This window comes from Amia ocellicauda, chromosome 12 (genome assembly GCF_036373705.1).
Source record: "Amia ocellicauda isolate fAmiCal2 chromosome 12, fAmiCal2.hap1, whole genome shotgun sequence".
Lineage (NCBI taxonomy): Eukaryota > Metazoa > Chordata > Actinopteri > Amiiformes > Amiidae > Amia > Amia ocellicauda.
This window is the reverse complement of record NC_089861.1, coordinates 35,708,877-35,734,040: the sequence shown is the minus strand read 5'-3', so window position 1 is coordinate 35,734,040 and position 25,164 is coordinate 35,708,877. Positions and strand designations below refer to the sequence as shown.

The 25,164-nt window shown below is 37.8% G+C and overlaps 1 protein-coding gene across 3 annotated transcripts in view; it reads left to right on the top strand.

The window, feature by feature from the left end:
* The window catches only part of tbc1d30 (TBC1 domain family, member 30), a 104,243-nt gene that overhangs the window by 58,395 nt on the left and 20,684 nt on the right, over positions 1-25,164 (top strand). For all 3 annotated transcript variants that reach the window (XM_066719441.1, XM_066719439.1, XM_066719442.1), the window contains 4 exons: positions 6,360-6,528; positions 12,311-12,416; positions 14,499-14,605; positions 20,288-20,427. In XM_066719441.1, the coding sequence (XP_066575538.1) occupies positions 6,360-6,528; positions 12,311-12,416; positions 14,499-14,605; positions 20,288-20,427 (522 nt within the window). The remainder of the gene's footprint in view (positions 1-6,359; positions 6,529-12,310; positions 12,417-14,498; positions 14,606-20,287; positions 20,428-25,164) is intronic.

Sequence of the window (25,164 nt, the reverse complement as noted above, 5' to 3'; positions counted from 1 at the left end):
GTGGATGGTATTCCAGCATGACAATAACCCAAAACACACAGCCAAGGCAACAAAGGAGTGGCTCAAGAAGAAGCACATTAAGGTCCTGGAGTGGCCTAGCCAGTCTCCAGACCTTAATCCCATAGAAAATCTGTGGAGGGAGCTGAAGGTTCGAGTTGCCAAACTTCAGCCTCGAAACCTTAATGACTTGGAGAGGATCTACAAAGAGGAGTGGGACAAAATCCCTCCTGAGATGTGTGCAAACCTGGTGGCCAACTACAAGAAACGTCTGACCTCTGTGATTGCCAACAAGGGTTTTGCCACCAAGTACTAAGTCGAAGGGGTCAAATACTTATTTCCCTCATTAACATGCAAATAAATGTATAACTTTTTTTAAATGCGTTTTTCTGGATTTTTTTGTTGTTATTCTCTCTCTCACTGTTAAAATACACCTACCATTAAAATTATAGACTGATCATTTCTTTGTCAGTGGGCAAACATACAAAATCAGCAGGGGATCAAATACTTTTTTCCCCCACTGTATGTCCCGGGGCAGTTCCGAGACACGAGAAGCAATAATTGATAAGGTATTCTTTCTAATTGGGGAAACAATATTTCTTCCAGACATGGAAGCACTGGTACCAAGGACACAGCATACACTATACTGATAAGAACATGTTATATAGTTTTGGTTCGTTACCTAAGGAATGTCGACGGCAGTAGAAATTATTTCTATCTATCACACATATAAGTCTGAGCAGAGAAATCCAAATAAGAACAAGGAAACCCTTATAAGAGCAAGTTTTAGCTAGTATCTTACTGGAAAGCAATTTTACCCCAACACTCTTGCTATCTGAAATTGGAAACTGCACTGGATGTTTATGCTTAGTATTTTATGTGGTATTTCTTGATGAATTTTGAAGAGTCCTGCAGGATACATATCTGTGGGCTCTTTCCTTCTGGTTGTCTGCAGTATCCCATTCTAGCCAGAGATTAGGAATTTGATGTATCTGACTATTATAGATAATATGTTGCCACAGAAGATTTGTCTGCTCAATACTGCATGAAACTACAATTGAAGAGAAATATTGTAGAAATCTGATATCATATATTCCTCTTTAGGAAATACTATTAGATAGAAAGAACAAGCAGGAACTAAAGACAGCTGCAGTACGGGCTTGGCAGAGCATCACCAGGGAAGAAACCCAGCATCTGTTGATGTCTATGGGTTCCAGACTTCAGGCAGTCAATGACTGCAAAGGATTTGCAAACAAGTATTGAAATTCACAATTTATTTCATGATTATGTTAGTTTGTCCAATTACTTTTGAGGCCATAAAATTGAGGGGACCACATATAAAAATGAGTGTAATTCCTACACCATTCACCCAGTTTTGATTTAACTACCCTCAAATCAAAGATGAATCCAGTGTGGTGGCATACAGAACCAAAACGATGATAATTGTCACTGTCCAAATATTTATGGACCTAACTGTATAGATCACTTGTTTCTGTAGAGACATTATATAATGAAATTAGAACATGAGATAGTTCAGAGTACTCATTATATAACATAACAAAATTACTGTTTTGTGGAGGCTTTGATAAAACAGATTGGAACTAGGGATGAGTCTACATAACAGCCAGTTATCGGCCAATAGTGGCAAAAATGAACACTTGGCCGATTCCTTTAAAATGGCAGATGTTTTGGACTGCTTTTATTGCATGTAAGTAAGCGTCCAATTTGCTCTACTCGTGTGACTTTAAACCAAAATGAATAACATGCACAAAATGTGACATGGAAATTGTGCCATGCTGCTTTGTTGATTTTGTGCACTTTGAATGTGTCTGGTTAGACGAAAATGTCTGCTGTTTCTCACATTTCAAAGTGTTGAATCAGTTGGGAATTTTTAATAAGAAAATTAACATGCAGTGCATCTTCAGTGGTGTTTCTCTTTAGTGTATGAGGAAAACTTTAATTGCCATTTTGTCATTGTTTGACCAAAATAAAAAAAAACTAAATCTGAAAGGAGGGGGTAGCAGGATGGTAGTCTTCATTGACAATTAAGTAAAATATTTGTCAGAAATCAAAAAGTTTCTGATTTAAACAACTAGCTTCAAAGGTCTTCTATCATTGTCCCTGCATTCATGGAAGGGGGTGGGATTGGGCACGCCAGCCAATTTATATGAGTCCAAAGTGGGTCCTATGCTCTGGCGTATGCAACAATCAAAAATTGTGCATCCTCACCCATTTGAAAAAACATAATATATACATGTTTTTTTATTTCAAGGAACATTTCCTGTTCACCATGAACTATCCGCAAGAAAAAACACATCATAGTGGTTTGGATTGGTGCGTCGGTGGCTTCTCCATTGTGGTATATGCATGACATTTGTGACCAATTTTTGAATATCCTGAACGAAAAACTTTCAATTAAAATTTAGAAGAAGAAACATTTTCATATGAGAGGAGCCCATCCGACCCATCATGCTCATTTGGTGTCCATTAATAACCAAGGGATCCAAGGATACTATCCAGTCTATTTTTAAATGTTTCCAAATTTTCAGCTTCAACCACATTGCTGGGGAGTTTGTTCCATATTGTGACAACTCTCTGTGTGAAGAAGTGTCTCCTGTTTTCCATCTTGAATGCACAATTTCCATTTGTGTCCCTGGGTGCGTGTGTCCCTGCTGATCTGGAAAAGCTCCTCTGGTTTGATGTGGTCGATGCCTTTCATGATTTCGAAGACTTGGATCAAGTCCCCACGTAGTCTCCTCTGTTCCAGGGTGAAAAGGTTCAGTTCCCTCAGTCTCTCAGTAGGACATTTCCTTCAGACCTGGAATAAGTCTGGTTGCTCTCCTCTGAATAGCCTCTAGAGCAGCAATATCCTTCTTGAAGTGTGGTGCCCAGAATTGCACACAGTATTCCAGATGAGGTCTAACAAGTGCATTGTACAGTCTTCACATTACTTACCTTGTTTTAAATTCTACACTTTTGACAATATACCCTAGCATTCTGTTTGCCTTTTTTCTCTCCTTCTCAGGGCACTGGAGTTCAGGTGGGTGCTGCTGAGGGCTCTCCTTTGTCTCCACCAATACTCACTGCATTTGCAGCCAAGCAGCAATTCCCAGCAAACCACCCTCAATCAAACAAAATTACAGAGATAATAGGTAAAATGATCTGCACTGATCTTGAGCCTTTCTCTGTGGTGGAGAGGAGAGGTTTCAAATCAATTGTTGCCTTTCTAGAGCCCAATTATAAGATCCCATTGAGGCACTATTTCAGTCGAACTGTAGTGCCTGAGCTGTATGAGGCAATGAGAGGGGTGTTGGTCCAGTCACTTCAGGCAGCTGAGGGAGGTGTCATCAACCTAACTACTGATCTCTGGACCAGCAAACAGAATGCTCATGCATATCTCTGTATTACTGGGCACAGGTGTGAACGTGTAAGGGAGTCTTCAGTACAGAGGAAAGCAGGGGTGCTAAATGTTAGTGTGCTGGACATTGAGAACACATCAGACAACATTCTGTGCTGCCTTAAGGAAAAGATAAGAGAGTGTGAAGAGCATGTTGGACAGCCAACATGGTGAAGGCCATGAGTCAATATGTACACATCTGTTGTGTGTCCCATTTGCTTCACTTGGTGGTGACCAAAGCACTGGTGCTGGACAGGATTGTGACATCCCTTCTCTCCAAGGCCAGGAGCATCTCTGGCTTTATTCATCTCTCAAGCAAAGCCAGCAACAGACAACATGAGCTGCAAACGCAGCTGGAACTCCCCCTGCACATGCTCATTTACATCCAATGAGGACACATGCACCATCAGGTGATGTGGAGGCCTACCTGGCAGATGGGGACATCAGCCTTACTGATGACCCAGTGAAATACTTGTCAGAGAAGCGTCAGTGCTGGCCAGAGGTGTAAAAAGTAGTTGGAAGTCATACTGAGTACTCCAGTAAAAGTAAAAAGTCTACCATTTAAACAGTACTTGAGTAAAAGTAAAAAAGTAGCTAATTTCAAGAGTACTCAAGTACCAAAAGTAAAAGTAAATTGTGATTTTAGTAATAAAGTGAATGTGCATGTGTTTGTGTGTGAGCCTTATGCAGAGGGCACGCAAGAGATTCATTTGATGATCCAATATTTTATTTTCCATAAATTATCAAGGTATTTTATTTTCATGGTTCCTCAATTTTATCTTGAAGAAAACCACGTCCAACAAAAATAAATGTTATTTAGACGCATACCTGGAAATTACTTTCATTTGTATTGAATTGTATTGTATTGTATTGAATAACAACACCTTTCGACACTACTGTGTCTTCATCTGGGCTATAAATACCTAATAATTGAGATTGTGGCTACAAAATCTATTTTTCATTATGTATATAAAATTTGATGTCCTTACGCATGCTGAAGAAACCCTCTTGAATTGACGAAAACGGCAGCACAGGAGTTGTGTTGCAAATGGTAAAGAAGTCTTTAATCAGGCCGGCCCGGAAGAAAACCACAGTGAACTCGTGTTCAAACAGCTTTCTTACAGATCTCTTCCGGGTTTGCATTTTTATACAGTTCTAAACAAAAGGTTAATAATGTCCAATCAGCAGAGGGCAGTGTCCCGGATGTGCATGTGAATTGGCTCAGCCATCTGCTTCTCTACTTCCTCTTCCACCTTTGGAGTGTAGGGTTACCGAGCACCGGGGGTGACGTCGCCGTTTCCTCTGCAAAGCATTCTGGGATGCGCAAAGGACTGTGGGGGAGAGAGTGGTTCGACGTGTTTTGCACGTGGAACCAGACAAAGAAAAGTCGATGTGCAGGGGGAGGGAAGAGTTCTTCCACGTGTTTTACACATGTAACCAGAAAAGTGGGTGTGCAGGGGGAGAGAGACAGACGGACAGAACTATACAACATCTTATATATTCCATTCAAGAAATATATATACATATTCATATACATTTGAATATTTATGCAAAGCTGATATGTCATTTATTGTATTTAAATTTGACAAGACCTCAGGTCTTTCACATGCCATCTTAAAATCTTTTTTATATAAAGTGTACTTTTTTCCCTCAATGTATATAGATAGATAGATAGATATGTGTGAGTGTATATATTAAGAACACAACGTATCAAACTATGAATCGTGTATTTTAAATGGCATGGAAGTGGATGTGTGAAATCTACACAAATACAAGTACAGTTGTCTGCATGGTGGTTTTCTAGTATTGTATCTTTGTTATGTATGTGTGGCAGACAAAGACATGTTCTTGTATTGGATCTTCATACTACTTCTCAATTCTGATTAAACATTCAACTTATTATTTTCCTTCAGTTATGAAGCAGTCATAATAGCAATCATAGCACTTATGTAGCTACAATATATGTGAATATTGCTTTTTTTTTCTTTTGCAAACCTGCTTTGCTAGCCATTATACAGCAACAGGGAATCTGACGCATATACAAAAAGATTACTGCTTATGTTAGAATATTAAATTAAACAGCAATGCAATTATGTTATATAGTAACACAAGAATGCCACATTTTAAGGTACGATATGAACTCTTAAGACTCGAGCATGTTTTTCATTCAGTACAGTTTTACAAGGGGGTACACTGACTTTGGAAAAAACAATAATTTTCTATGCACAATAGCGTGTATAAAGTAATGTATTATATATCCTAATGTTTTTTTTCTAATAATAAGATCAATCTAATTCTATAATAATGGTTTTAAAACAATCCTCTACTTACTTCCAGCACTGTTTCAATATATGTTTGATTAATTGATTTTTTTTTTATGTAAGGATTTTAATGTGCAGCTATTTTCAAACACATTTTGTGTTACATTCAAACTAAAATATCAGTTTCATTTCAACCTTTTTAACATTGCAAAATACAATGTAATACACAAAGTACATAACTCATCACCTACTGCTAACATCCCAAAATTGCGTAGTTAATGTAAAGTGTAACCAAAACAGATTGGATTGTTGGATCCAAAATAGTGTTCGCAACACTGACAAACACTCTGTGAAAGAAGGAACAGGACACAAATAACATACAACATAAAAGATACAACTGTAGACATGATGTGTGAACTCGGTCTTTTTGAATTTTAAAACTGTTCTGAAGAACATTCAAACTATATGGCGAGTAATGTCCAAAAATAAAGATTTGAGAAGTATTTTTTCTCTGTGAAGCAAAATGAACTGTTCATTAGAAATGGAGAACTAAATCCAACAAATTGACTAGTATGAATTGCAGCAACACATCAGGCAGGACAAATTGCAAGTGAATAAATACTAACATGTTCTTATGGTATGACATTATTTATTACACCCTGAAGAGCAAAGCTTAATTTTTTTTTTTACTTCCCTTTCTGTAGGTAGCTATGAGCCCCCCCTCACCAATGTATTCACAATGCAGTGGTTCTTGACCATGTTTGCCACTTGCCTACCCAACCACATTGTTCTGAAGATCTGGGACTCCGTGTTTTTTGAAGGTTCTGAGGTCCTTTTGAGAGTGGCACTGGCTATCTGGAACAAGCTTGGAGAGTAAGTGTTGTTTCATCATTAGCACTGTACATTTTCCAAACTTGATAAGTAAACTTAAATTTTATTTGTGTTTTCTTGCAGTATGTTAGCTTCATAAAGCAGGATTCTTAATATTTTTGATTTAATGTGACACATTTATCTCATTCAGGATTTGTGTTATTCATAGCTTCCCCATTTTGTCTTAATGAAAAAGTAGATGAACAAACTAGGTCCTTTCAATGTGATGGGATGCAAATGTTTTTAATTTATATTTATTTATTAGGCCTTAAGCTTTTTCAGTCCGTAACAGGCATATTTAACAGCCTGTGTTATTCCCTGTCATACTAAATAATGAGTGAAAAAAGACACAAGCTGTTGTTTTTATTTTCCAAATGACAGGTTAGTTTAGTAGCATTATGAAACAAATAATAACAAATCAATAAATATCTATTCCAAAACATGTCCATAAAAGCACATTGCAAAGTGCATCAAATTACACTTTTCAGTGCAATCGCCTTAACTATAATAATAATAATTAATGCATTTTCTGCATATTCTCTGTGAATGCACTGGCACATGAAAACACTCCTAATCACTCCTACACTGAGACATTAAACTGCATGAATTTCAATAAAAACTGGAAAAATGGTGGTGTGTGTGACCAGTAGTGTGTGTATATGTGTATATTGTTACAAACTGCCGGACACTGAAACAGCGATCAGGCAAACAGGCCATCAGGGGAAAGTCCAAAGTCATGGTCGGGAGGTAAAGCAGGTGGTCAAGGAATCGACGATATTTCGAGGCACAAGGAGACTGCATGGAATTGTAGCTAACACTGACAAAACTTTGAGAAGACTTAGAGTTAGTGAAGGGTTTATATGAGCAGCAGAAAACCAAGTTGGGAGGTGCAGGGCGAATGGGAGCAGAGGGTGATTGAACAAGTGCACATGGTTTTCAGGAATGTTGATTGAATGAAGGGAGCTGGCAACTGCAGGTGGTAAGCGACTGGATTGATCTGGCGCAGAATCCGGAGAGGACCGATGTATCGGGGACTGAGCTTCTTAGAAGGGAGCTTCATTTTCATGGGCCGGGTGGATAGCCAAACCTCCTGTCCCGGCAGATATTGTGGTGCTGGACGGCGGTGATGGTCTGCTTTGGTCTTCTGATCAGAGGCAATTCAGAGGAATAAGCCTGCAGTTCTTGGAGAACCGATCTATGGCTTCCAGGATGGTGGTGTAGCCCTGTGATTTGGGGAGATCGGTGACAAAATCTACAGCTATGTGGGACCACGGACGTTGAGGGACAGGAAGTGGCTGAAGCAGACCGGCGGGGAGGTGTCTAGAAGTTGCAGGTGGAGCAGGCACCAACGAACGTATATATTGTCGGCTGAGTCCCAAACTGGTCTGGGGCACGTACTGTGACGCCCCTGACGCAGCCTGACACAACGAGTCTGCATTCTGAAATTGTAACTACAGTAATGGCAGCCACTCTCAATGCGAGAGATGAGGTAGAAACTTTTCCAAAGAAGGAATATGTGTGTTTACCTTGGTGGAGAGAGTTTGGAATCTGATTGATTGATTGCTTCTGTCGACAGGTGTCTTTTATACAGGTAACGAACTGAGATTAGGAGCACTCTCTTAAAGGGAGTGCTCCTAATCTCAGCTCGTTACCTGTATAAAAGACACCTGGGAGCCAGAAATCTTGCTGATTGATAGGGGGTCAAATACTTATTTCCCTCATTAACATGCAAATCAATGTATAACTTTTTTGAAATGCATTTTTCTGGATTTTTTGGTTGTTATTCTCTCACTGTTAAAATACACCTACCATTAAAATTATAGACTGATAATTTCTTTGTCAGTGGGCAAACATACAAAATCAGCAGGGGATCAAATACTTTTTTCCCTTACTGTACATATTCATCAAACTTAATATTACAATTACTGAAGACACCATTTTGCATACAGTACTAGTGATGCAATAAAGGCACACTGTTTGGAATGAATGAGAATTGTGCATTCTTATTACGATCAGCTATTTAACTACCTCCATTACCTATAACATAATTTGGAGAAATACACTTTTTCTTTCAAGTGTGCTGCACAAACCATCCACTTATTTATAATTTGTTGTATGTCACTTGTTTGCTGCAAGAATGGCAAGGTGAGTAAGGCTGTAGAACAATGCTACATTATGCATTTTGCATAATATAGTTAATATAGTTTTGTCGTGCAATACACTTATTGTATTTATAATTTGTTTTATGTCACTTGTTTCTTTAATACTGTTTTTATTTTGTGTTTTTTTGTTTGTTTCTAAAATAAAGAAATTCTCAAAGACATAAAGCTATGCAGTTTCTGTGTGAGTGTATGACACATTGAACACATTGGTCGGTGGTGGATTTGGCTGTGATGCAAGGGGCACACTAGCTAAAATCTTGCCTAGGGCACCAAATTGGTCAGGGCTGGCTCTGCTTAGAGGGAAGGGTCACTGCAAATCATTATATAGTTATACAATGTTATACCTTTTTCCTGTTGTAGCATTATGATGGGTGTATTTTGATAAGAGCATTTTAGCTCTGAGCTGAAGCACTGATCCAAAGAAGACCTCTCCCCCCAAAGTTATCACATTTCCTTAAAGCGTGGGACTGGTTTACATCAAAGTGACAGTCTGGGAGGATGGCACCGAGAATAGGCCAAATAGTTTGGAATCCTGCTGTGAGATGTCTGGGGAAGGGGGCCTGTAGGTATTAAAAACTCTTTGAAATGGATGAGAGCCGAAATCCCGACACAGAGCTACAAACCCGGGCCAACCGGCATTTCCAAAAGATGGCATGGATTGACATCAGTCATAAATCAACCCCCCCTCCAATAGGACACTGGGGGCTGAAACCGAAATCCAATCTCAAAAACTCAAGAACCAATCACCTATTGATCTGACAGGCGTATAAAGGACAGCGCACGGTCTCTCTCTCTCTCACCTGAACCAGAAACTCGCTGCCACAGCTCAACCTGTAGCTCTGTTGCCCGAACCGGAACCAGAAACCAACCAAGTCTTTGCCGGCAACAGAAGAGTTAAACTGGGAGAAGGAGATTGAGCCGTACAAAGAATTCTTTTAAAGGACTTTATTAAATAAAGAACTTTACAGACTGCGGAAAATCTGTTTGGAAAAGACTCTGTTTCGCGAAACCCCAACTTCCAGGTGCATCGACTGAGTGGAAGTTCTTGGACAAAGCCGAACCAGACTGCCTTTGTTCCAAACCACACGGACCTCGTGCCGTGTGCTGTTATCTGAGGCCGAAGCCAGAGAGGCCTCTCTGCGACGAAGTTCAGATAAGTTTAACAGTTTATCATTCATGACATTTGAGAAATCAATTCGAAATGTTAATCTGTGATTCATAACTCTAGAATGTGTAATATCATTTAGTTTTGCTTAAATATAAATGAGTGTTGCATTAAACTGTTTTGTTGATAATTTTAGAAATAAAATCTGTCAACGCCGAGAAATATCTTCTCATTCCTGTTTAACTGTTTAGTCTGAAATTGACACATGTTAATAGACAACAGATTATAGGTGGCCCTGCCTATCCTTAATCATTGAATAATAATCAGTTAAGGGAAATTGTGGTAACAAGTAATGATAGGATCTTTCTCGGCACCTAAACGTAAATGAGACTGATATATATATATAACAAGAAGTTACCTGACATAAATACTAACCTGCGTAGTTATTTAATGTCCGACTAACAATACTAATGAGAGACTCACCTTCATCTTACTAACCCGTATTGTAGTCAATGTGTTTATAACCTTTTTTGTTTAACGATTTGTGTGATATCATATGCGATCCCATGGTCTTTGATTTGGTCACGGAAGTGATTTGTCTTTGATTTGTTGATCTAGAGTTGAATTTTAATTAGTTTTTCCCTTTTGTATAATTAGTGTAGTGCTACATTTAGTCTTTGAATAAATTTGACAATTTATATCTTTGGAATTGGTGTCTGCGTCCAATTATTACAGAAATTGAGTTCTACAAGATTCCAGGATTCGTGATAAGGTGATACTATAAATTCACTTCTTTAATTGAAATTTATAAGTGTACCTTACGCTACACTGTGGTGAAACATTTCAATCCTGATGGGAGTGGTCTCTTCCAAGATGACAATGTCACTGAATTGTTTGATGAGTATGAAAATAATGTGAAACATATGCTATGGCCTTCGCAGTCACCAGATCTCAACCCAATTGAACACCTATAGGCCGACGCTTTCAGATCCACCACCATCATCAAAACACCAAATGAGGGAATATACAGACATGCTCAAATTTGTTGGTACCCTTATAGCTCATTGAAATATTGCTTCATTCCTATGGAAAAGTGATGAAATTAAAAGCTATTGCATCATGTATACTTGCATGCCTTTGGTATGTCATAGAATAAAGCAAAGAGGCTGTGAAAAGAGATGAATTATTGCTCATTCTACAAAGATATTCTAAAATGGCCTGGACACATTTGTTGGTACCCCTTAGAAAAGATAATAAATAATTGGATTATAGTGATATTCCAAACAAATGAGTTTCTTTAATTAGTATCACACATCTCCAATCTTGTAATAAGTAATTCAGCCTTTTTAAATGGAGGAAAGTAGTCACTGTACCATTTGGTATCAGTTTCTGCTCGCACCATCCATCACTTTTTGAATGTGGCCTCCATGGAAGACCCAGGAGGACTTCACTTTTGAAAGAAAAACATAAAAAAGCCAGACTGGAATTTGCTAAAATGCATATTGACAAGCCACAATCCTTCTGGGAGAATGTCCTCTGGACACATGAGTCATAACTGGAGCTTTTTGGCAAGTCATATCAGCGCTATGTTCGCAGACAAAAAAAAAAAAAAAAAAAGAGCTTTCAAATAACACCATACCTATAGTGAAACATGGAGGAGGCTCTGTTATGTTTTGGAGCTGCTTTGCTGTGTCTGGCAAAGGGTGCCTTGAATCTGGAGGGCACAATTAAATCTCAAGACTATTAAGGCGTTCTTTAGTGAAACGTACTGCCCAGTGTCAGAAAGCTCTGTCTCAGTCGCAGGTCATGGGTCCTTCAACAGGATAATGCAACTGCAACTGTAGATGATGAGAAAGCATATTATATGATATGTTCCATAGGGATCAGTATTAGGGCCTGTGCTTTTCCTAAACTATATTAATGATCTGGACTCTGGGATAGTTAGCAAACTTGTCAAATTTGCAGATGATACTAAAATAGGTGGCTCAACAGATACAATCTTGACAGCACAGGTTATTCAAAGGGACTTGGATAATATTCAGTTGTGGGCTGACACCTGGCAATTTTTGTACAATTGTTTACAATTTGTTTTTATACAATACATCAAGTGTATGAATATACATGGAGGTGATTATATTATACCACAGCTAGGAAATAAAATAAAAATATCCCTAACATGTTAACAGAATTATATGTTTTTAACTAAACAATTACATATAATTAACTTTAATATTTCTCCCATAAAATCAGAAATGTATTATATTGTGTTGTTATTGAAATAACAAAAATATAATATAGAATTTCCCCCAACTTGGTACATAATGTTACATTCAGGCAGTGACATAGTGTAGTGTTGTCAGCCACATCTGACATTTTAATGTATCAATTAACCTCACCTCCCGAATAATGATGAACCAAAGCTTGTGTTTCTTGATAATTATTTTTCAATAAATAACTATTTAGTTGACCTTTAACTAGTATATTAAAACACCACCACTACTGTCTTGTTTTCTTTCAGGCGGATAGAGAGTTGTCAAAGTGCTGATGAATTCTACAGTACTATGGGATGTTTGACCCAGGAGATGCTGGAACACAACCTGATCGACTCCAATGACCTGATGCAGGTTGGTAAAGGACAGGGCTTTCCATTTCACCAAGTTATCCCGAAGCTCTAATTCCCAAGCCCAATGCTTGAATGTAGTTTTCTGTAGATAAATGCTTCTGGGGAAATGAAAACCACCATCAAATACACTTAGTACTTTATGAACTAGTACACAGAGTACCTTATCACCTATTTTAAAATGTGTTCAACGGATGTTGATTAATCGAATGTTTTGGTGACCATACTATTGTGTGCGTTTTTTTGTTTGTTTTGTTTGTTTTAAGCATTTGGTCAATTTAATAGAATCTCAAATGTCTACTAGCAACAGTTGTATAATAACAAGTGTATTTTCTATAAGTTGATTTATTAATTAGTCAATTACTGCAACGATATACCAGAATATATCAAGAGTCAATTTGTATGAAGAATAATAATGGGACCAGTTACTGAAAATTATAAAACATTTATATTATTCTTCTTACACAGTGCTCTCCAGATTAATACCCCTTAATAAATTAGGAAAAAAAAAAAAATATATATATATATATATATATATATATATATATATATATATATATATAATCGATCAGCCATAACATTATGACCACTGACAGGTGAAGTGAATAACACTGATAATCTCATTATCATGGGATATATTAGGCAGCAAGTGAACACTTTGTCCTCAAAGTTGATGTGTTAGAAGCAGGAAAAATGGGCAAGCATAAGGATCTGAGTGACAAGGGCTAAATTGTGATGGCTAGACGCCTGGGTCAGAGCATCTCGCAGCTCTTGTGGGGTGTTCCCGGTCTGCAGTGGTCAGTACCTAAAGTGGTCCAAGGTAGAAAAAATGGTGAACCGGCCATAGGCAGCTAAGGCTCATTGATGCACATGGGGAGCGAAGGCTGGCCCATGTGGTCCGATCCAACAGACGAGTTACTGTAGCTCAGATTGCTGAAAAAGTTCATGCTGATTCTGATAGAAAGGTGTCCGAAAACACAGTGCATCGCAATTTGTTGCGTATGGGGCTGCGTAGCCGCAGACCAGTCAGGGTGCCCATGCTGACCCCTGTCCACTGCCAAAAGTGCCTAGAATGGGCATGTGAGCAACAGAATTGGACCACAGAGCAATGGAAGAAGGTGGTCTGGTCTGATGGAATCACGAGTTCAAGGTGTTGACTTGGCCTCCAAATTCCCCAGATCTCAATCCAATCGAGCATCTGTGGGATGTGCTGGACAAACAAGTCCGATCCATGGAGGCCCCACCTTGCAACTTACAGGACTTAAAGGATCTGCTGCTAACGTCTTGGTGGCAGATACCACAGCACACCTTCAGAGGTCTAGTGGAGTTCATGCCTCGATGGGTCTGGGCTGTTTTGGCAGCAAAAAGGGGACCTACACAATATTAGGCAGGTGGTCATAATGTTATGGCTGATCGGTGTATATATACTGTAATGTTATTGCTGTGCTAATGTTATGCTAGTATATACAGTTTTCTGGTGAAAATAATGTTCTGTGGCTCTACAATAAGTTCATACAATACGTTACAAATGCTCATGTGGAGAACGTATGATAGGGCGAATTGTTATAGGGGGCCAGTTGTGACCAATTGTTGCGGGGCGAATTGCAATTATACAAGGAGAGTGATATCTATGGATTTATATTTCTTAATATAGGTATATTAACTAGTATATTATTATAAAGTAATAAAGAGCCTAATATTAAATAGTGATATTATTATGCACTGTTAATAAACATTAAATCAAGGAGAACAATTGTAAAGAATGGGGGAAATAATACAGAAGAGAATCCACCTCAGAATTGAAAAGTTCTGTTAAAAAAAAAAAAAAAAAAACATTTTAGTTTTTATTTTGTCTATAACTTTCATCATGTGCACCCTGCATTCTAAAGTAATTTTAAGCACTCATATATTTAATATCTAGAAAAAGTATTTGACTAAATGCTGTTTTTTTATATAGTAAATGGAATTTGGTTTATGAAAATGGCAGGGAAAACATTCAAGAAACAAGAGTGTCGGAAGGTTTCCATTTGTGTGCATAATGTATCCTTCATTGCATCCATTTACATTTCATCTACTTACTTTGCAGACTGTTTATTCCATGGCTGTCTTTCCATTCCCTCAACTGTCAGAACTAAGAGAGAAGTACACCTACAACATCACCCCCTTTCCTGCTCCTGTCCGGTCCAGTTCAGGGTGAGTTTATGATAAGTATCAAGCCTTATCTATTGGTTATTCATGGAAGGATAGTTTCAAATCACATACTTGGCCTTGAATCTCACACCCTTTCAATAAAATAATTTAAAAAACAGCTCCAGTCTGTGGAATTTTCATCCTTCTAGATTTACTGCTTCATGAATTCTTCCATTTACAATAAAAGGCCCCCTGTGATCAATTTTCTTGACATGACAATAATTTTTCCGGCATAGGTAATGACATCAATAACTATGTAAACTGGGATACAATAAGTTAATAAGTTAAGTTATAACAGTAACTTTTTCATAGGCAGCAAGATTTTCACCTTTCCATGGCTGCAAAATCTTATCGAGTTTTATTCATTTTTTACTGTAATTCACTTTATAGTATGTCCACTGGGCTATCAGTATTTTTTTTTTTTTTTTTTGGCAAACTACAAGGTAATGTAAAGTTTGTATCTGTAAGTGACCCTATATGTAACATAGTGCATTTATCATAATTTGGCTTTAGTCCAGAAAAGACATTTATGTTGTTGCTTGGTTTGTATAAGAACCACACACCACAATGCTGTAGAGGACAATGCACTGATGTTTACAGCATTGTGGTGTGTGGTTCTTATACAAACCAAGCAACAACATACATGTGTATGTAGAGGACAATGCACTGATGTTTACAGCATTGAGCTTAGGAGCCACTGTGGTGTGGATATTTATTCCCTGAGGTCTCTGGTACGTTACACTTCAACATGCATATTCTCTAATGCCCTTGAAACTCTGGTGCAGATACCCTTTTCATGCTTATATGTGCACAGACATTCTGCAGGTACTTGGCACACTGAGCTCCTTTTCTCCTTCTGATATATGTTATCAAAAGCATACTACATTGGCATTGAGCAGCGCTGTCCACATGCCTTGCTTCCATTACTGCTTCTCATGCACAATTATATTCTGTACTACAGGTCTGCTCTTATCTAGGGACCAGGGGCACAGAGAGCTCTGACAATGGGAGATGTTCTACTAAAAAAAGTCAAACTCCTAGTAGGCAAATCCCGATATGTTAGTACCTAAAAACAGGAGTATAAGGAACAAGATGTTAAACCTTTAGCCACATTCTGGTGTGTGACTATGATGTTGTAGGAGTGACAGAAACATGGCTTATTGAAAATGATGGTGATGAATACAAGCTGACAGGATACACACAGTTTAGAAGAGAGGCAGAAGAGAGGTGGGGTAGCATTATATATCGGAAACGACATTGAGGCAGAAGAACTCAAATTAGATCCTGCTAAACAGGATCTTTGTGGGTTAACCTTTTGAAGAAAAAATCTGGAGGATTCAGAGCCGGTTCTAGACATTTGGAGGCCCTAGACTTGATAGGTGGACAGGTGTGGCCAATGGGGGTTGGGGTTCCCCATCCGGGATTCGAGACACGAACCTCCAGCACTCCAACGTAGTACAGTGTTAAACCCCCTACACCAACAGACTGGGCTTCTTACCACAGGAGGATTAACACTACTACTACTTTTGGCGAGGGGTTAGGTCACTTCATAACAATCTCATTATGACACGAATGAGCCCCGTTACACTTGCATATTGGGATGTTACGGTTATGGAGGCCCTGCCTCCAAGCCCAAGGCCGTAGGCAATTGCCTACTCTGCCTATAGGTAACACCGGCCCTGGGAGGATTAGTGGTAGGAGTGTGTTGCAGACCACATAATTCAGATAGATGTTGCACTGTACAATGTAATCAGGACTGCATGTAGCAAGCATGTGGCTGTTATAATGGGGGAGAAACCCCCAAAATTGCTATAAGCGTCCCTCAGAAAAATCCATCGTTTACCATTTACCTTGACTACGCTGCTCCGCTTTATTTCTTTATGGTGAGGAATAAATAATAATAATAATAACTTCACGTTACCCTGTTGCATTCCCCGCACAGGTTAGACCCCAACTAGTCTCCCAAAAAGCCACCATATGAAACCAGTCATTCAGTCGTAAGAAGTTCAGTCATATTTATTTTCACAAATTAGGAAAAAAAAGGAATACAGGAAGCTATCAAAGAAACTATTTTTTTCTAAAACTAATACTAATAAAACTAGCTTGAAAAATCCCCAAATCCATACAAAACTAAATCCCTATTCTCATGAGAAACATAAGAAAGTTTACAAACAAATTTTCAGCTTCTACCACATCGTTGGAGAGTTTGTTCCAGATTGTGACAACTCTCTCTGTGAAGAAGTGTTTTCTGTTTTCCATCTTTAATGCCTTGAAGCCCAATTTCCATTTATGTCCCTGGGTGCATGTGTACCTGCTGATCTGGAAAAGCTCCTCTGGTTTGATGTGGTCCCAGAGTCCAGATCATTAATATAGATTAGAAAAAGCAAAGGCCCTAGTACTGATCCCTGTGGAACTCCACTAACAACCTCACTCCAGTTAGAAGCAACTCCTCTAATCGACACTCTGTGTTTCCTATACATTAACCAGTTCATAATCCATCTACTTACATTACCCTGAATGCCTACAGCTTCCAATTTGAGGATCAGTCTTTGGTGTGGAACCTTATCAAAAGCTTTTTGAAAATCTAAGTTTATCATTTTATTTGCTTTCACATGATCTACAGCTGCAGTTTCATGTTCAAAAAATTTGAATAAATTAGTAGGACATGATCAGCCTCGTCCAAACCCATGTTATCTATCTCCCAAGAATATGGTTTTCATTAAGATGCTCCTCTATTTTCTGTCTAATCATTTATTCCAAAATTTTACAGGTGATGCAGGTGAGACTGATTGGTCTGTAATTTCCTGGCTCAGTTTTGTCCCCTTTCTTGTGGGTTGGTATGACATTTGCCATCTTCCAGTCAGTAGGCACATCCCCTGGCAAATGAGTATTTCACAGAGGTTTTTACAGAAGGAAAAACAGATAACATACCACAGGTTAAAAATCAGTCCAGTCAAACTCTAAGAGATATTATGATAAATAAAGAGGAGGTACTAAAAGCACTAGCAGAAAATCACCTGGGCCAGATGGTATATTTCCGACAGTACGTGAAGCACTGAGGGATATTATTTATAGGCTGCAACTAAAATGTTACAATTCACACTTAGAACAGGGAATGTTGCAACAGATTGGAAAACTGCAAAAGTCATGCCTATCCACAAGAATGGGGACAAATCTGAGCCAGGAAATTACAGACCTATCAGTCTCACCTGCTTTACATGTAACATTTTTGACAGAAAGTAGAGGAGCATCTTAGATGTGTTTAGATGAGGCAAATCATGTTTTACTAATTTATTAGAGTTTTTTGAACTTTTGAACGTATATCACGTGAAAACATATGATGTGATATGCTTAGATTTTCAGAAAGCTTTTGACAAGGTTCCGCACCAAAGACTGATCCTCAAATTGGAAGCTGCAGGTATTCAGGGTCATGAAAGTAGATGGATTTTGAACTGGTTTATGTATAGGAAGAGAAGAGTTGCTTCTACTGGTATTACATGCAGGTGTAATGAAATGACATATATGAAATTATAGTGAACTTGAAGTGGTCAAAAATGACCACTATAATTACACACTGGAGGAAGTAATGCATGAGAACGACCTAGGAGTTTATGTGGACTCCTCGCTTTCTCCATCCAAGCAATGTGGGGAAGCAATAAAAAAAGGCAAACAGAATGTTAGGGTATATTGTCAAAAGTGTAGAATTTAAAACAAGGGAAGTAATGTTAAGACTATATAGTGCACTAGTTAGACCTCATTTGGAAAACTGTGTACAGTTCTGGGCACAACACTTCAAGAAAGATATCGCTGTTCAGAGGAGAGCAACCAGACTTATTCCAGGTTTGAAGGGAATCCTACTCGGAGAGACTGAGGGAACTGAACCTTTTCACCCTGGAACAGCGAAGACTACATGGGACTTAATTCAAGTCTTCAAAATCATGAAAGGCATTGACCATATCAAACCAGAGGAGCTTTTCCAGATCTGTAGTGACACATGGACCCAGGGACATAAATGGAAATTGGGCTCCATGGCATTCAAGACTGAAAATAGGAGATACTTCTTCACACAGAAAGTTGTTACAATCTGGAACTCTCCAGCGATGTGGTAGAAGCTGAAAATTTGGGAACATTTAAAAATAGATTAGATAGGGTCCTTGGATCACTTAGTTACTAATGGAAAACAAATGAGCATGATGGGTCGAAAGGCGTCCTCTCATGTAAACTTTATGTTCTTATATTGATAATTATTTATTGTGATTATGAACGTGAAATATAAAATAGCATTTTCATTCCATGTAGCACCTTAACGGCATAGTAATGAAGGAATAAGGGGAAATGCTTTTCATTTCATGTCAAATTATAATCAAATAAAGGTTGGGTTAGCTTAGCATATTCATATAGTTGTATTTTTGCTTCTGTTTGTTTGTTTTCTGTTTAGTTTTTTTTAGTTTTTTTTTATGTCACAGTGAGCTGTTTTCTCATCTAAACTGTCGTAAAATGCAGGTACAATTGTAAAATTCCCTACAATTGGATCCTACCTAACTTCTACCTGCTACTCTAAGGGAGGAGTACATTTACTCCCAAACTAGCTTTTCATGTGATTCCTAGTAGTTATTCTGATATGTTTTATGAATACGGGCACTGATGTCAGTGTTAGACTTTCATGCAGTGTGTGAGAGCATGGAAAGACAGTTTGAGTCACTGAGGCTGCCCGTGTCAAAGTGGAGTGAGAAGACAGCTCACGAACACCAAACAGATTGAGTAACCTGGGTGTTATCAGCATTGAGGCTAGAAGAGCCAAGGCACTTGACATGGACATGTTTATCAAACCTTTTGCCACCCAGCACAAAAACAGGTGTATTCAGCTGTTTTAAATGTACAGTTTGATATTTTGTTTTTGGGCCATACACCACAAATGAGCAATACTCATGTCTGTTTTGTCTTTTTGCACAGTGCTGCTGGGGTTTGGGTTATTGTGTGTGTATATGTATGTGTTATATATATATATATATATATATATATATATATATATATATATAGTTTTTTTTTAATTTGAATTATTATTTATAATTTGTTTGCAATTTCTCTATTTACCGTTTGTGAATAAACTAAGTTATACTAATCATTTGACAGTGCCAATATTTATTTTGGAATTGAATTATGATTTATTTGAAGAGAGAAATGTACTAAACCTAAGCTGAATCATTTAAGATGTTGAACCACTATAAATATATTAACAAAATCCACCTTGCATCGATTAAGGATGGCCCCCCTAAATTGGGTTTGTGCCCCTTCTTGGCCACCCCATTCTAAGTGTTCAGGACACGCCACTGTGTAAACTTAATAGTGTTCCTCCAACTATTAATGTACTGCAAATAAATATGCAGAACCCTTCCAAACCACAAAAACATAATTGTATCATTTATAGAAAACAAGATTCTTAGAGAAAGTGTTATTCCAAATATACGGATGATCACAATGCAATTCCAGTTATTTGCCAATAGTATTGATCTTGAAACAGAAAATATTTTTTTGTAAGAACAAGCTCAACAAAAATATGTATTAGTTCGGTGGGAGGATGCACATCAGAGCATCCTCTTATTCTTATTTTCTCACAATATTTTATAAATAAGAATAATTAAAAACAGATTTTGGGTAAATGCTATATGAACTGTGTTGTTGCAGAAAGCTGGGTAAAGGGCAGGACAGTGATGAAGAGGTTGACATAGATGAAGAAGACTCTGTACTCAACACTATGGGGTGCCTCGGGCCCTTAAGTGGATTTTTAGCACCAGAACTGCAGAGATACCAGAAGCATCTGAAAGGTAAGGCTGTTAAAAAAAAAAAAAAAAAAAAGCTGTATGGTGTAAAACTGAAAGCACGCTACATGTAAACAAGAAACAATGATTTAATCAGTCTTCTACAAAGGGATTCCTGGTGATTTTAAAACTTTTATGGTAACTTAATAATTTAATATTTATCAAAATAAAAATATTTAGGGAAGGGGTGGATTATTCTTATTAACATAGTTGATTACATTAAGCACCGCTTAAAAAAGCTTGTGGAAACTAGTAAGAACAGTCATTTGGACTGCTACATTTCTAATGTCAGTATTATATGAAAAACGGGTTATTGGATTAATCATTACAGATGATACACCATATAAAAATTATATCTTTTCCATAGAATGCTTAAATATCTATTTTAAAAATGACACGGCATAATGTACTGTGAATGTATTACATTAAAATATATTTATAAGTAACTTAAGTAGCACAATCCATGGAGGGGAAATGTACACACAAGTCTTTCTCACAGGGCACATTAACAGATGTTTTGTTGTTATTGCATTTAGCTACTTGTATTGTTTTTATCTTTAAGTTTTGTGATCTATACACAATCCAGTCAGAAATCCCTTTACACTGTAAGACAGGGTTCTTACACACCTTGAATATTCTTGAATGTCCTATGGATTTTGAAATTCCTTTTCATGTCCTTGAATATAATTGATTTTAGTGAAAATGGGTATCAAACTAAATATTTCAACAATATGATTTTGCATATACACTCACCTAAAGGATTATTAGGAACACCATACTAATACTGTGTTTGACCCCCTTTCGCCTTCAGAACTGCCTTAATTCTACGTGGCATTGATTCAACAAGGTGCTGAAAGCATTCTTTAGAAATGTTGGCCCATATTGATAGGATAGCATCTTGCAGTTGATGGAGATTTGTGGGATGCACATCCAGGGCACGAAGCTCCCGTTCCACCACATCCCAAAGATGCTCTATTGGGTTGAGATCTGGTGACTGTGGGGGCCAGTTTAGTACAGTGAACTCATTGTCATGTTCAAGAAACCAATTTGAAATGATTCGACCTTTGTGACATGGTGCATTATCCTGCTGGAAGTAGCCATCAGAGGATGGGTACATGGTGGTCATAAAGGGATGGACATGGTCAGAAACAATGCTCAGGTAGGCCGTGGCATTTAAACGATGCCCAATTGGCACTAAGGGGCCTTAAGTGTGCCAAGAAAACATCCCCCACACCATTACACCACCACCACCAGCCTGCACAGTGGTAACAAGGCATGATGGATCCATGTTCTCATTCTGTTTACGCCAAATTCTGACTCTACCATCTGAATGTCTCAACAGAAATCGAGACTCATCAGACCAGGCAACATTTTTCCAGTCTTCAACTGTCCAATTTTGGTGAGCTTGTGCAAATTGTAGCCTCTTTTTCCTATTTGTAGTGGAGATGAGTGGTACCCGGTGGTGTCTTCTGCTGTTGTAGCCCATCCGCCTCAAGGTTGTACGTGTTGTGGCTTCACAAATGCTTTGCTGCATACCTCGGTTGTAACGAGTGGTTATTTCAGTCAAAGTTGCTCTTCTATCAGCTTGAATCAGTCGGCCCATTCTCCTCTGACCTCTAGCATCAACAAGGCATTTTCGCCCACAGGACTGCCGCATACTGGATGTTTTTCCCTTTTCACACCATTCTTTGTAAACCCTAGAAATGGTTGTGCGTGAAAATCCCAGTAACTGAGCAGATTGTGAAATACTCAGACCGGCCCGTCTGGCACCAACAACCATGCCACGCTCAAAATTGCTTAAATCACCTTTCTTTCCCATTCAGACATTCAGTTTGGAGTTCAGGAGATTGTCTTGACCAGGACCACACCCCTAAATGCACTGAAGCAACTGCCATGTGATTGGTTGGTTAGATAATTGCATTAATGAGAAATTGAACAGGTGTTCCTAATAATCCTTTAGGTGAGTGTATATTGTACATAATCGTCGAAAAAAGTTTTTAGTGGGCAGCGAGTGAACATATTGTCTTTGCATGTCAGTTGTCTCCCTTTACAACATCCTGCCTAACATTGCATGTAGCGCCATATGAAATCCCTTCTATTATTAAATTTTTTTGGAAAATATGTTTAATTAGATATTACTTTTTCGACATTCAAGCACCCACATTTATTAATATAGATGTGGGAAACCCTGAAACATGAAGGCATGAGCAGATGGATCTCGTTTCCCCACAAAACAGGATTTAAAATGCCCCGTTTAAAGCACAAAACCCTCGTATTTTTTTAAGAATCTAACTGTATATCCATGAACTACATTATAATACCATTCTTATATAAATATATATATGCTAATGTATTTTTTTGCGCTATAAAATAAGAAAATTGCACATGGAACACGCTGCACCTAGTGGAACACAAATGATCCCATAAATAGGGCCATTTATTAAAGTTAAAATGTAAACGTAAAGGAAAGGATTTTCTCAGATCAAGAGATCATCCTGTAATTTGTAGGGCTCACTTTTTTTGTAGAAGTTGCAATGTGCTTTACCAAGAAATGGAGATTAAAAACTGTACCCACAGTCTGTACAAAATAAACAGAAAAAAATCAGAAATTGAAAGGGAAAGACAGCATCCTTGGATTGTGCACCGCTGTGCTCCTCGGCAGCTGGTGGTAAAGAGGGCAAGAAGCAGCCACACACAAGCAACACAGTTCATAATCTGGATATCGAAAAAAAAAAAAAAAAAAAAAATCATAGTTTGTATTTCTAACAAATTATTAATTAATTCTGCTTAACTGTATTTAAATTAATGAATTATGTTTCTCGACTTGGATAGATAGTAGTTGTAGTAATACTACATACATACATTCCAATCATTTTCAATGTCCTATCACAACAATCTTTCTTTATAACTTTATAACATATAAATACTAATATAATTAAACATGATTTAATAGGAGTTATTTGGCCACATGCTGATATGCTGTGTATCCTTTCTTTACTTGATGTTTTGTTTACCAGTGTTAGTTATACACCATGTCAGTTTTGATTGCAGCACTTGTAAATGTTTGTGACTTGTAATTGCACTGAATTGTTAATGGTAATTCAGTCATTTAGTCTTATTTTTTTACTATGCCTATTATAGAGGCATTTTAGTTTATCTCTTTATTATATTTTACTCCTTGAGAATCTGTTTTTTTTTTTCAATGAATTGTCCATAAATTATTTTCACACAAACCTTTATGAACCCTGATAAGACAACAGCCTTATCTATGCTCCTAAACTTGTGCTACTTAAAAATCCTGCAAGTGTTTGTTGCTAATGATTTCTCAGTACCAAATGAAAACAACACAAACCATGCAAAATATCCTACTATCATCAACAAGTTTGCTGGTTTATACATCACTTTCAGATTGTTGAAATCTATTGTGAATTGAGGAAAAACTATACAAATATAAGAACATATAGTTTACAAATGAGAGGAGGCCATTTGATCCATCGTGCTTGTTTGGTGGCCATTAAAACAAAGTGATCCAAGGATCATGTCCTGTCTATTTTTGAATGTTCCCTAATTGTCAGCTTCAACCACATCGCTGGGGAGTTTGTTCCAGATTGTAACAACTCTCTGTATGAAGAAGTGTCTCCTGTTTTCTGTCTTGAATGCCTTTAAGCACAATTTCCATTTGTGTCCCCGGGTCCATTTGTTCCTGCAATTCTGGAAAAGCTCCTCTGGTTTGAGGGAAATAGAGCAAAGAGGGAAATAGAAAGAAACTTAGCTCTTGGAGCTAAAATTAATGCAAAGAGTATTTTTCAATACTCCAACAGCAAGAGGTCAATAAAGGAGGAACTCAAACAGATAAAGGGCAAAAATGGAAAGTGAACAAGATATGGCAAATGTTCTAAAGGAGTATTGCACAGAGGTTTTTACAAAAGAAAAAACAGATAACATGCCACAGGTTAACAACCACTCCAGTCAAACCCTGAGAGAGATCAGGATAAATGAGGAGGAGGTACTAAAGGGACTAGCACAATTAAAAACAAACAAATCACCTGGGCCAGATGGTATATCTCCCTCAGTACTTAAAGAAATTATGGAAATTAATTATAGGCCATGTGGAAGAACAATCATCTTCAATCAGGTTGGAACGTTAGTTGCAATGCCTTTAATACACGCAGCGTGGAGAGGAACAGTGAATCAAGAAGATCCCAAAGTCGCTTTGCCTTCATTTAAAAGTCAGAGGCTTTTATACACAAAAAACAAAGATCTGGTTACAATCACAAAGTCATTACTATATTATCTTAGAGAGTTAGCTAAGCAGAATATATATCATTATAAGACAGAGTTCATAGGTCAACACATGGATTAGGGAGCAGGCACTTCAATCATACTGTTTGACATTGTCTCCAAGATTCTCATCGTGAATAACAAACAGAAATCAAACTACCTTCTGGCCTGACCTTCTAGCTTGACCTTATCTTTCTTAAGTATACAAGTGAGTAAAATAGATATGAGGGAAATAATTTCTAACTTTCCTTCCACACTCCCCCATTTTGTCCTATGAAGGACAATCATACTTTTATACAGAGCCTTGATAAGACCCTAAAGTTGTAAACCTTAATCTCAGGGGGAATAGTGGACATCATTCAGTGTAATTAGGTTATATTCATAAGATCCATTATATCACTGCGTTCTTGCAGCATTTCCTCATACATTATTTTAACAGACTCCTTTATTTCAACAGGAGTA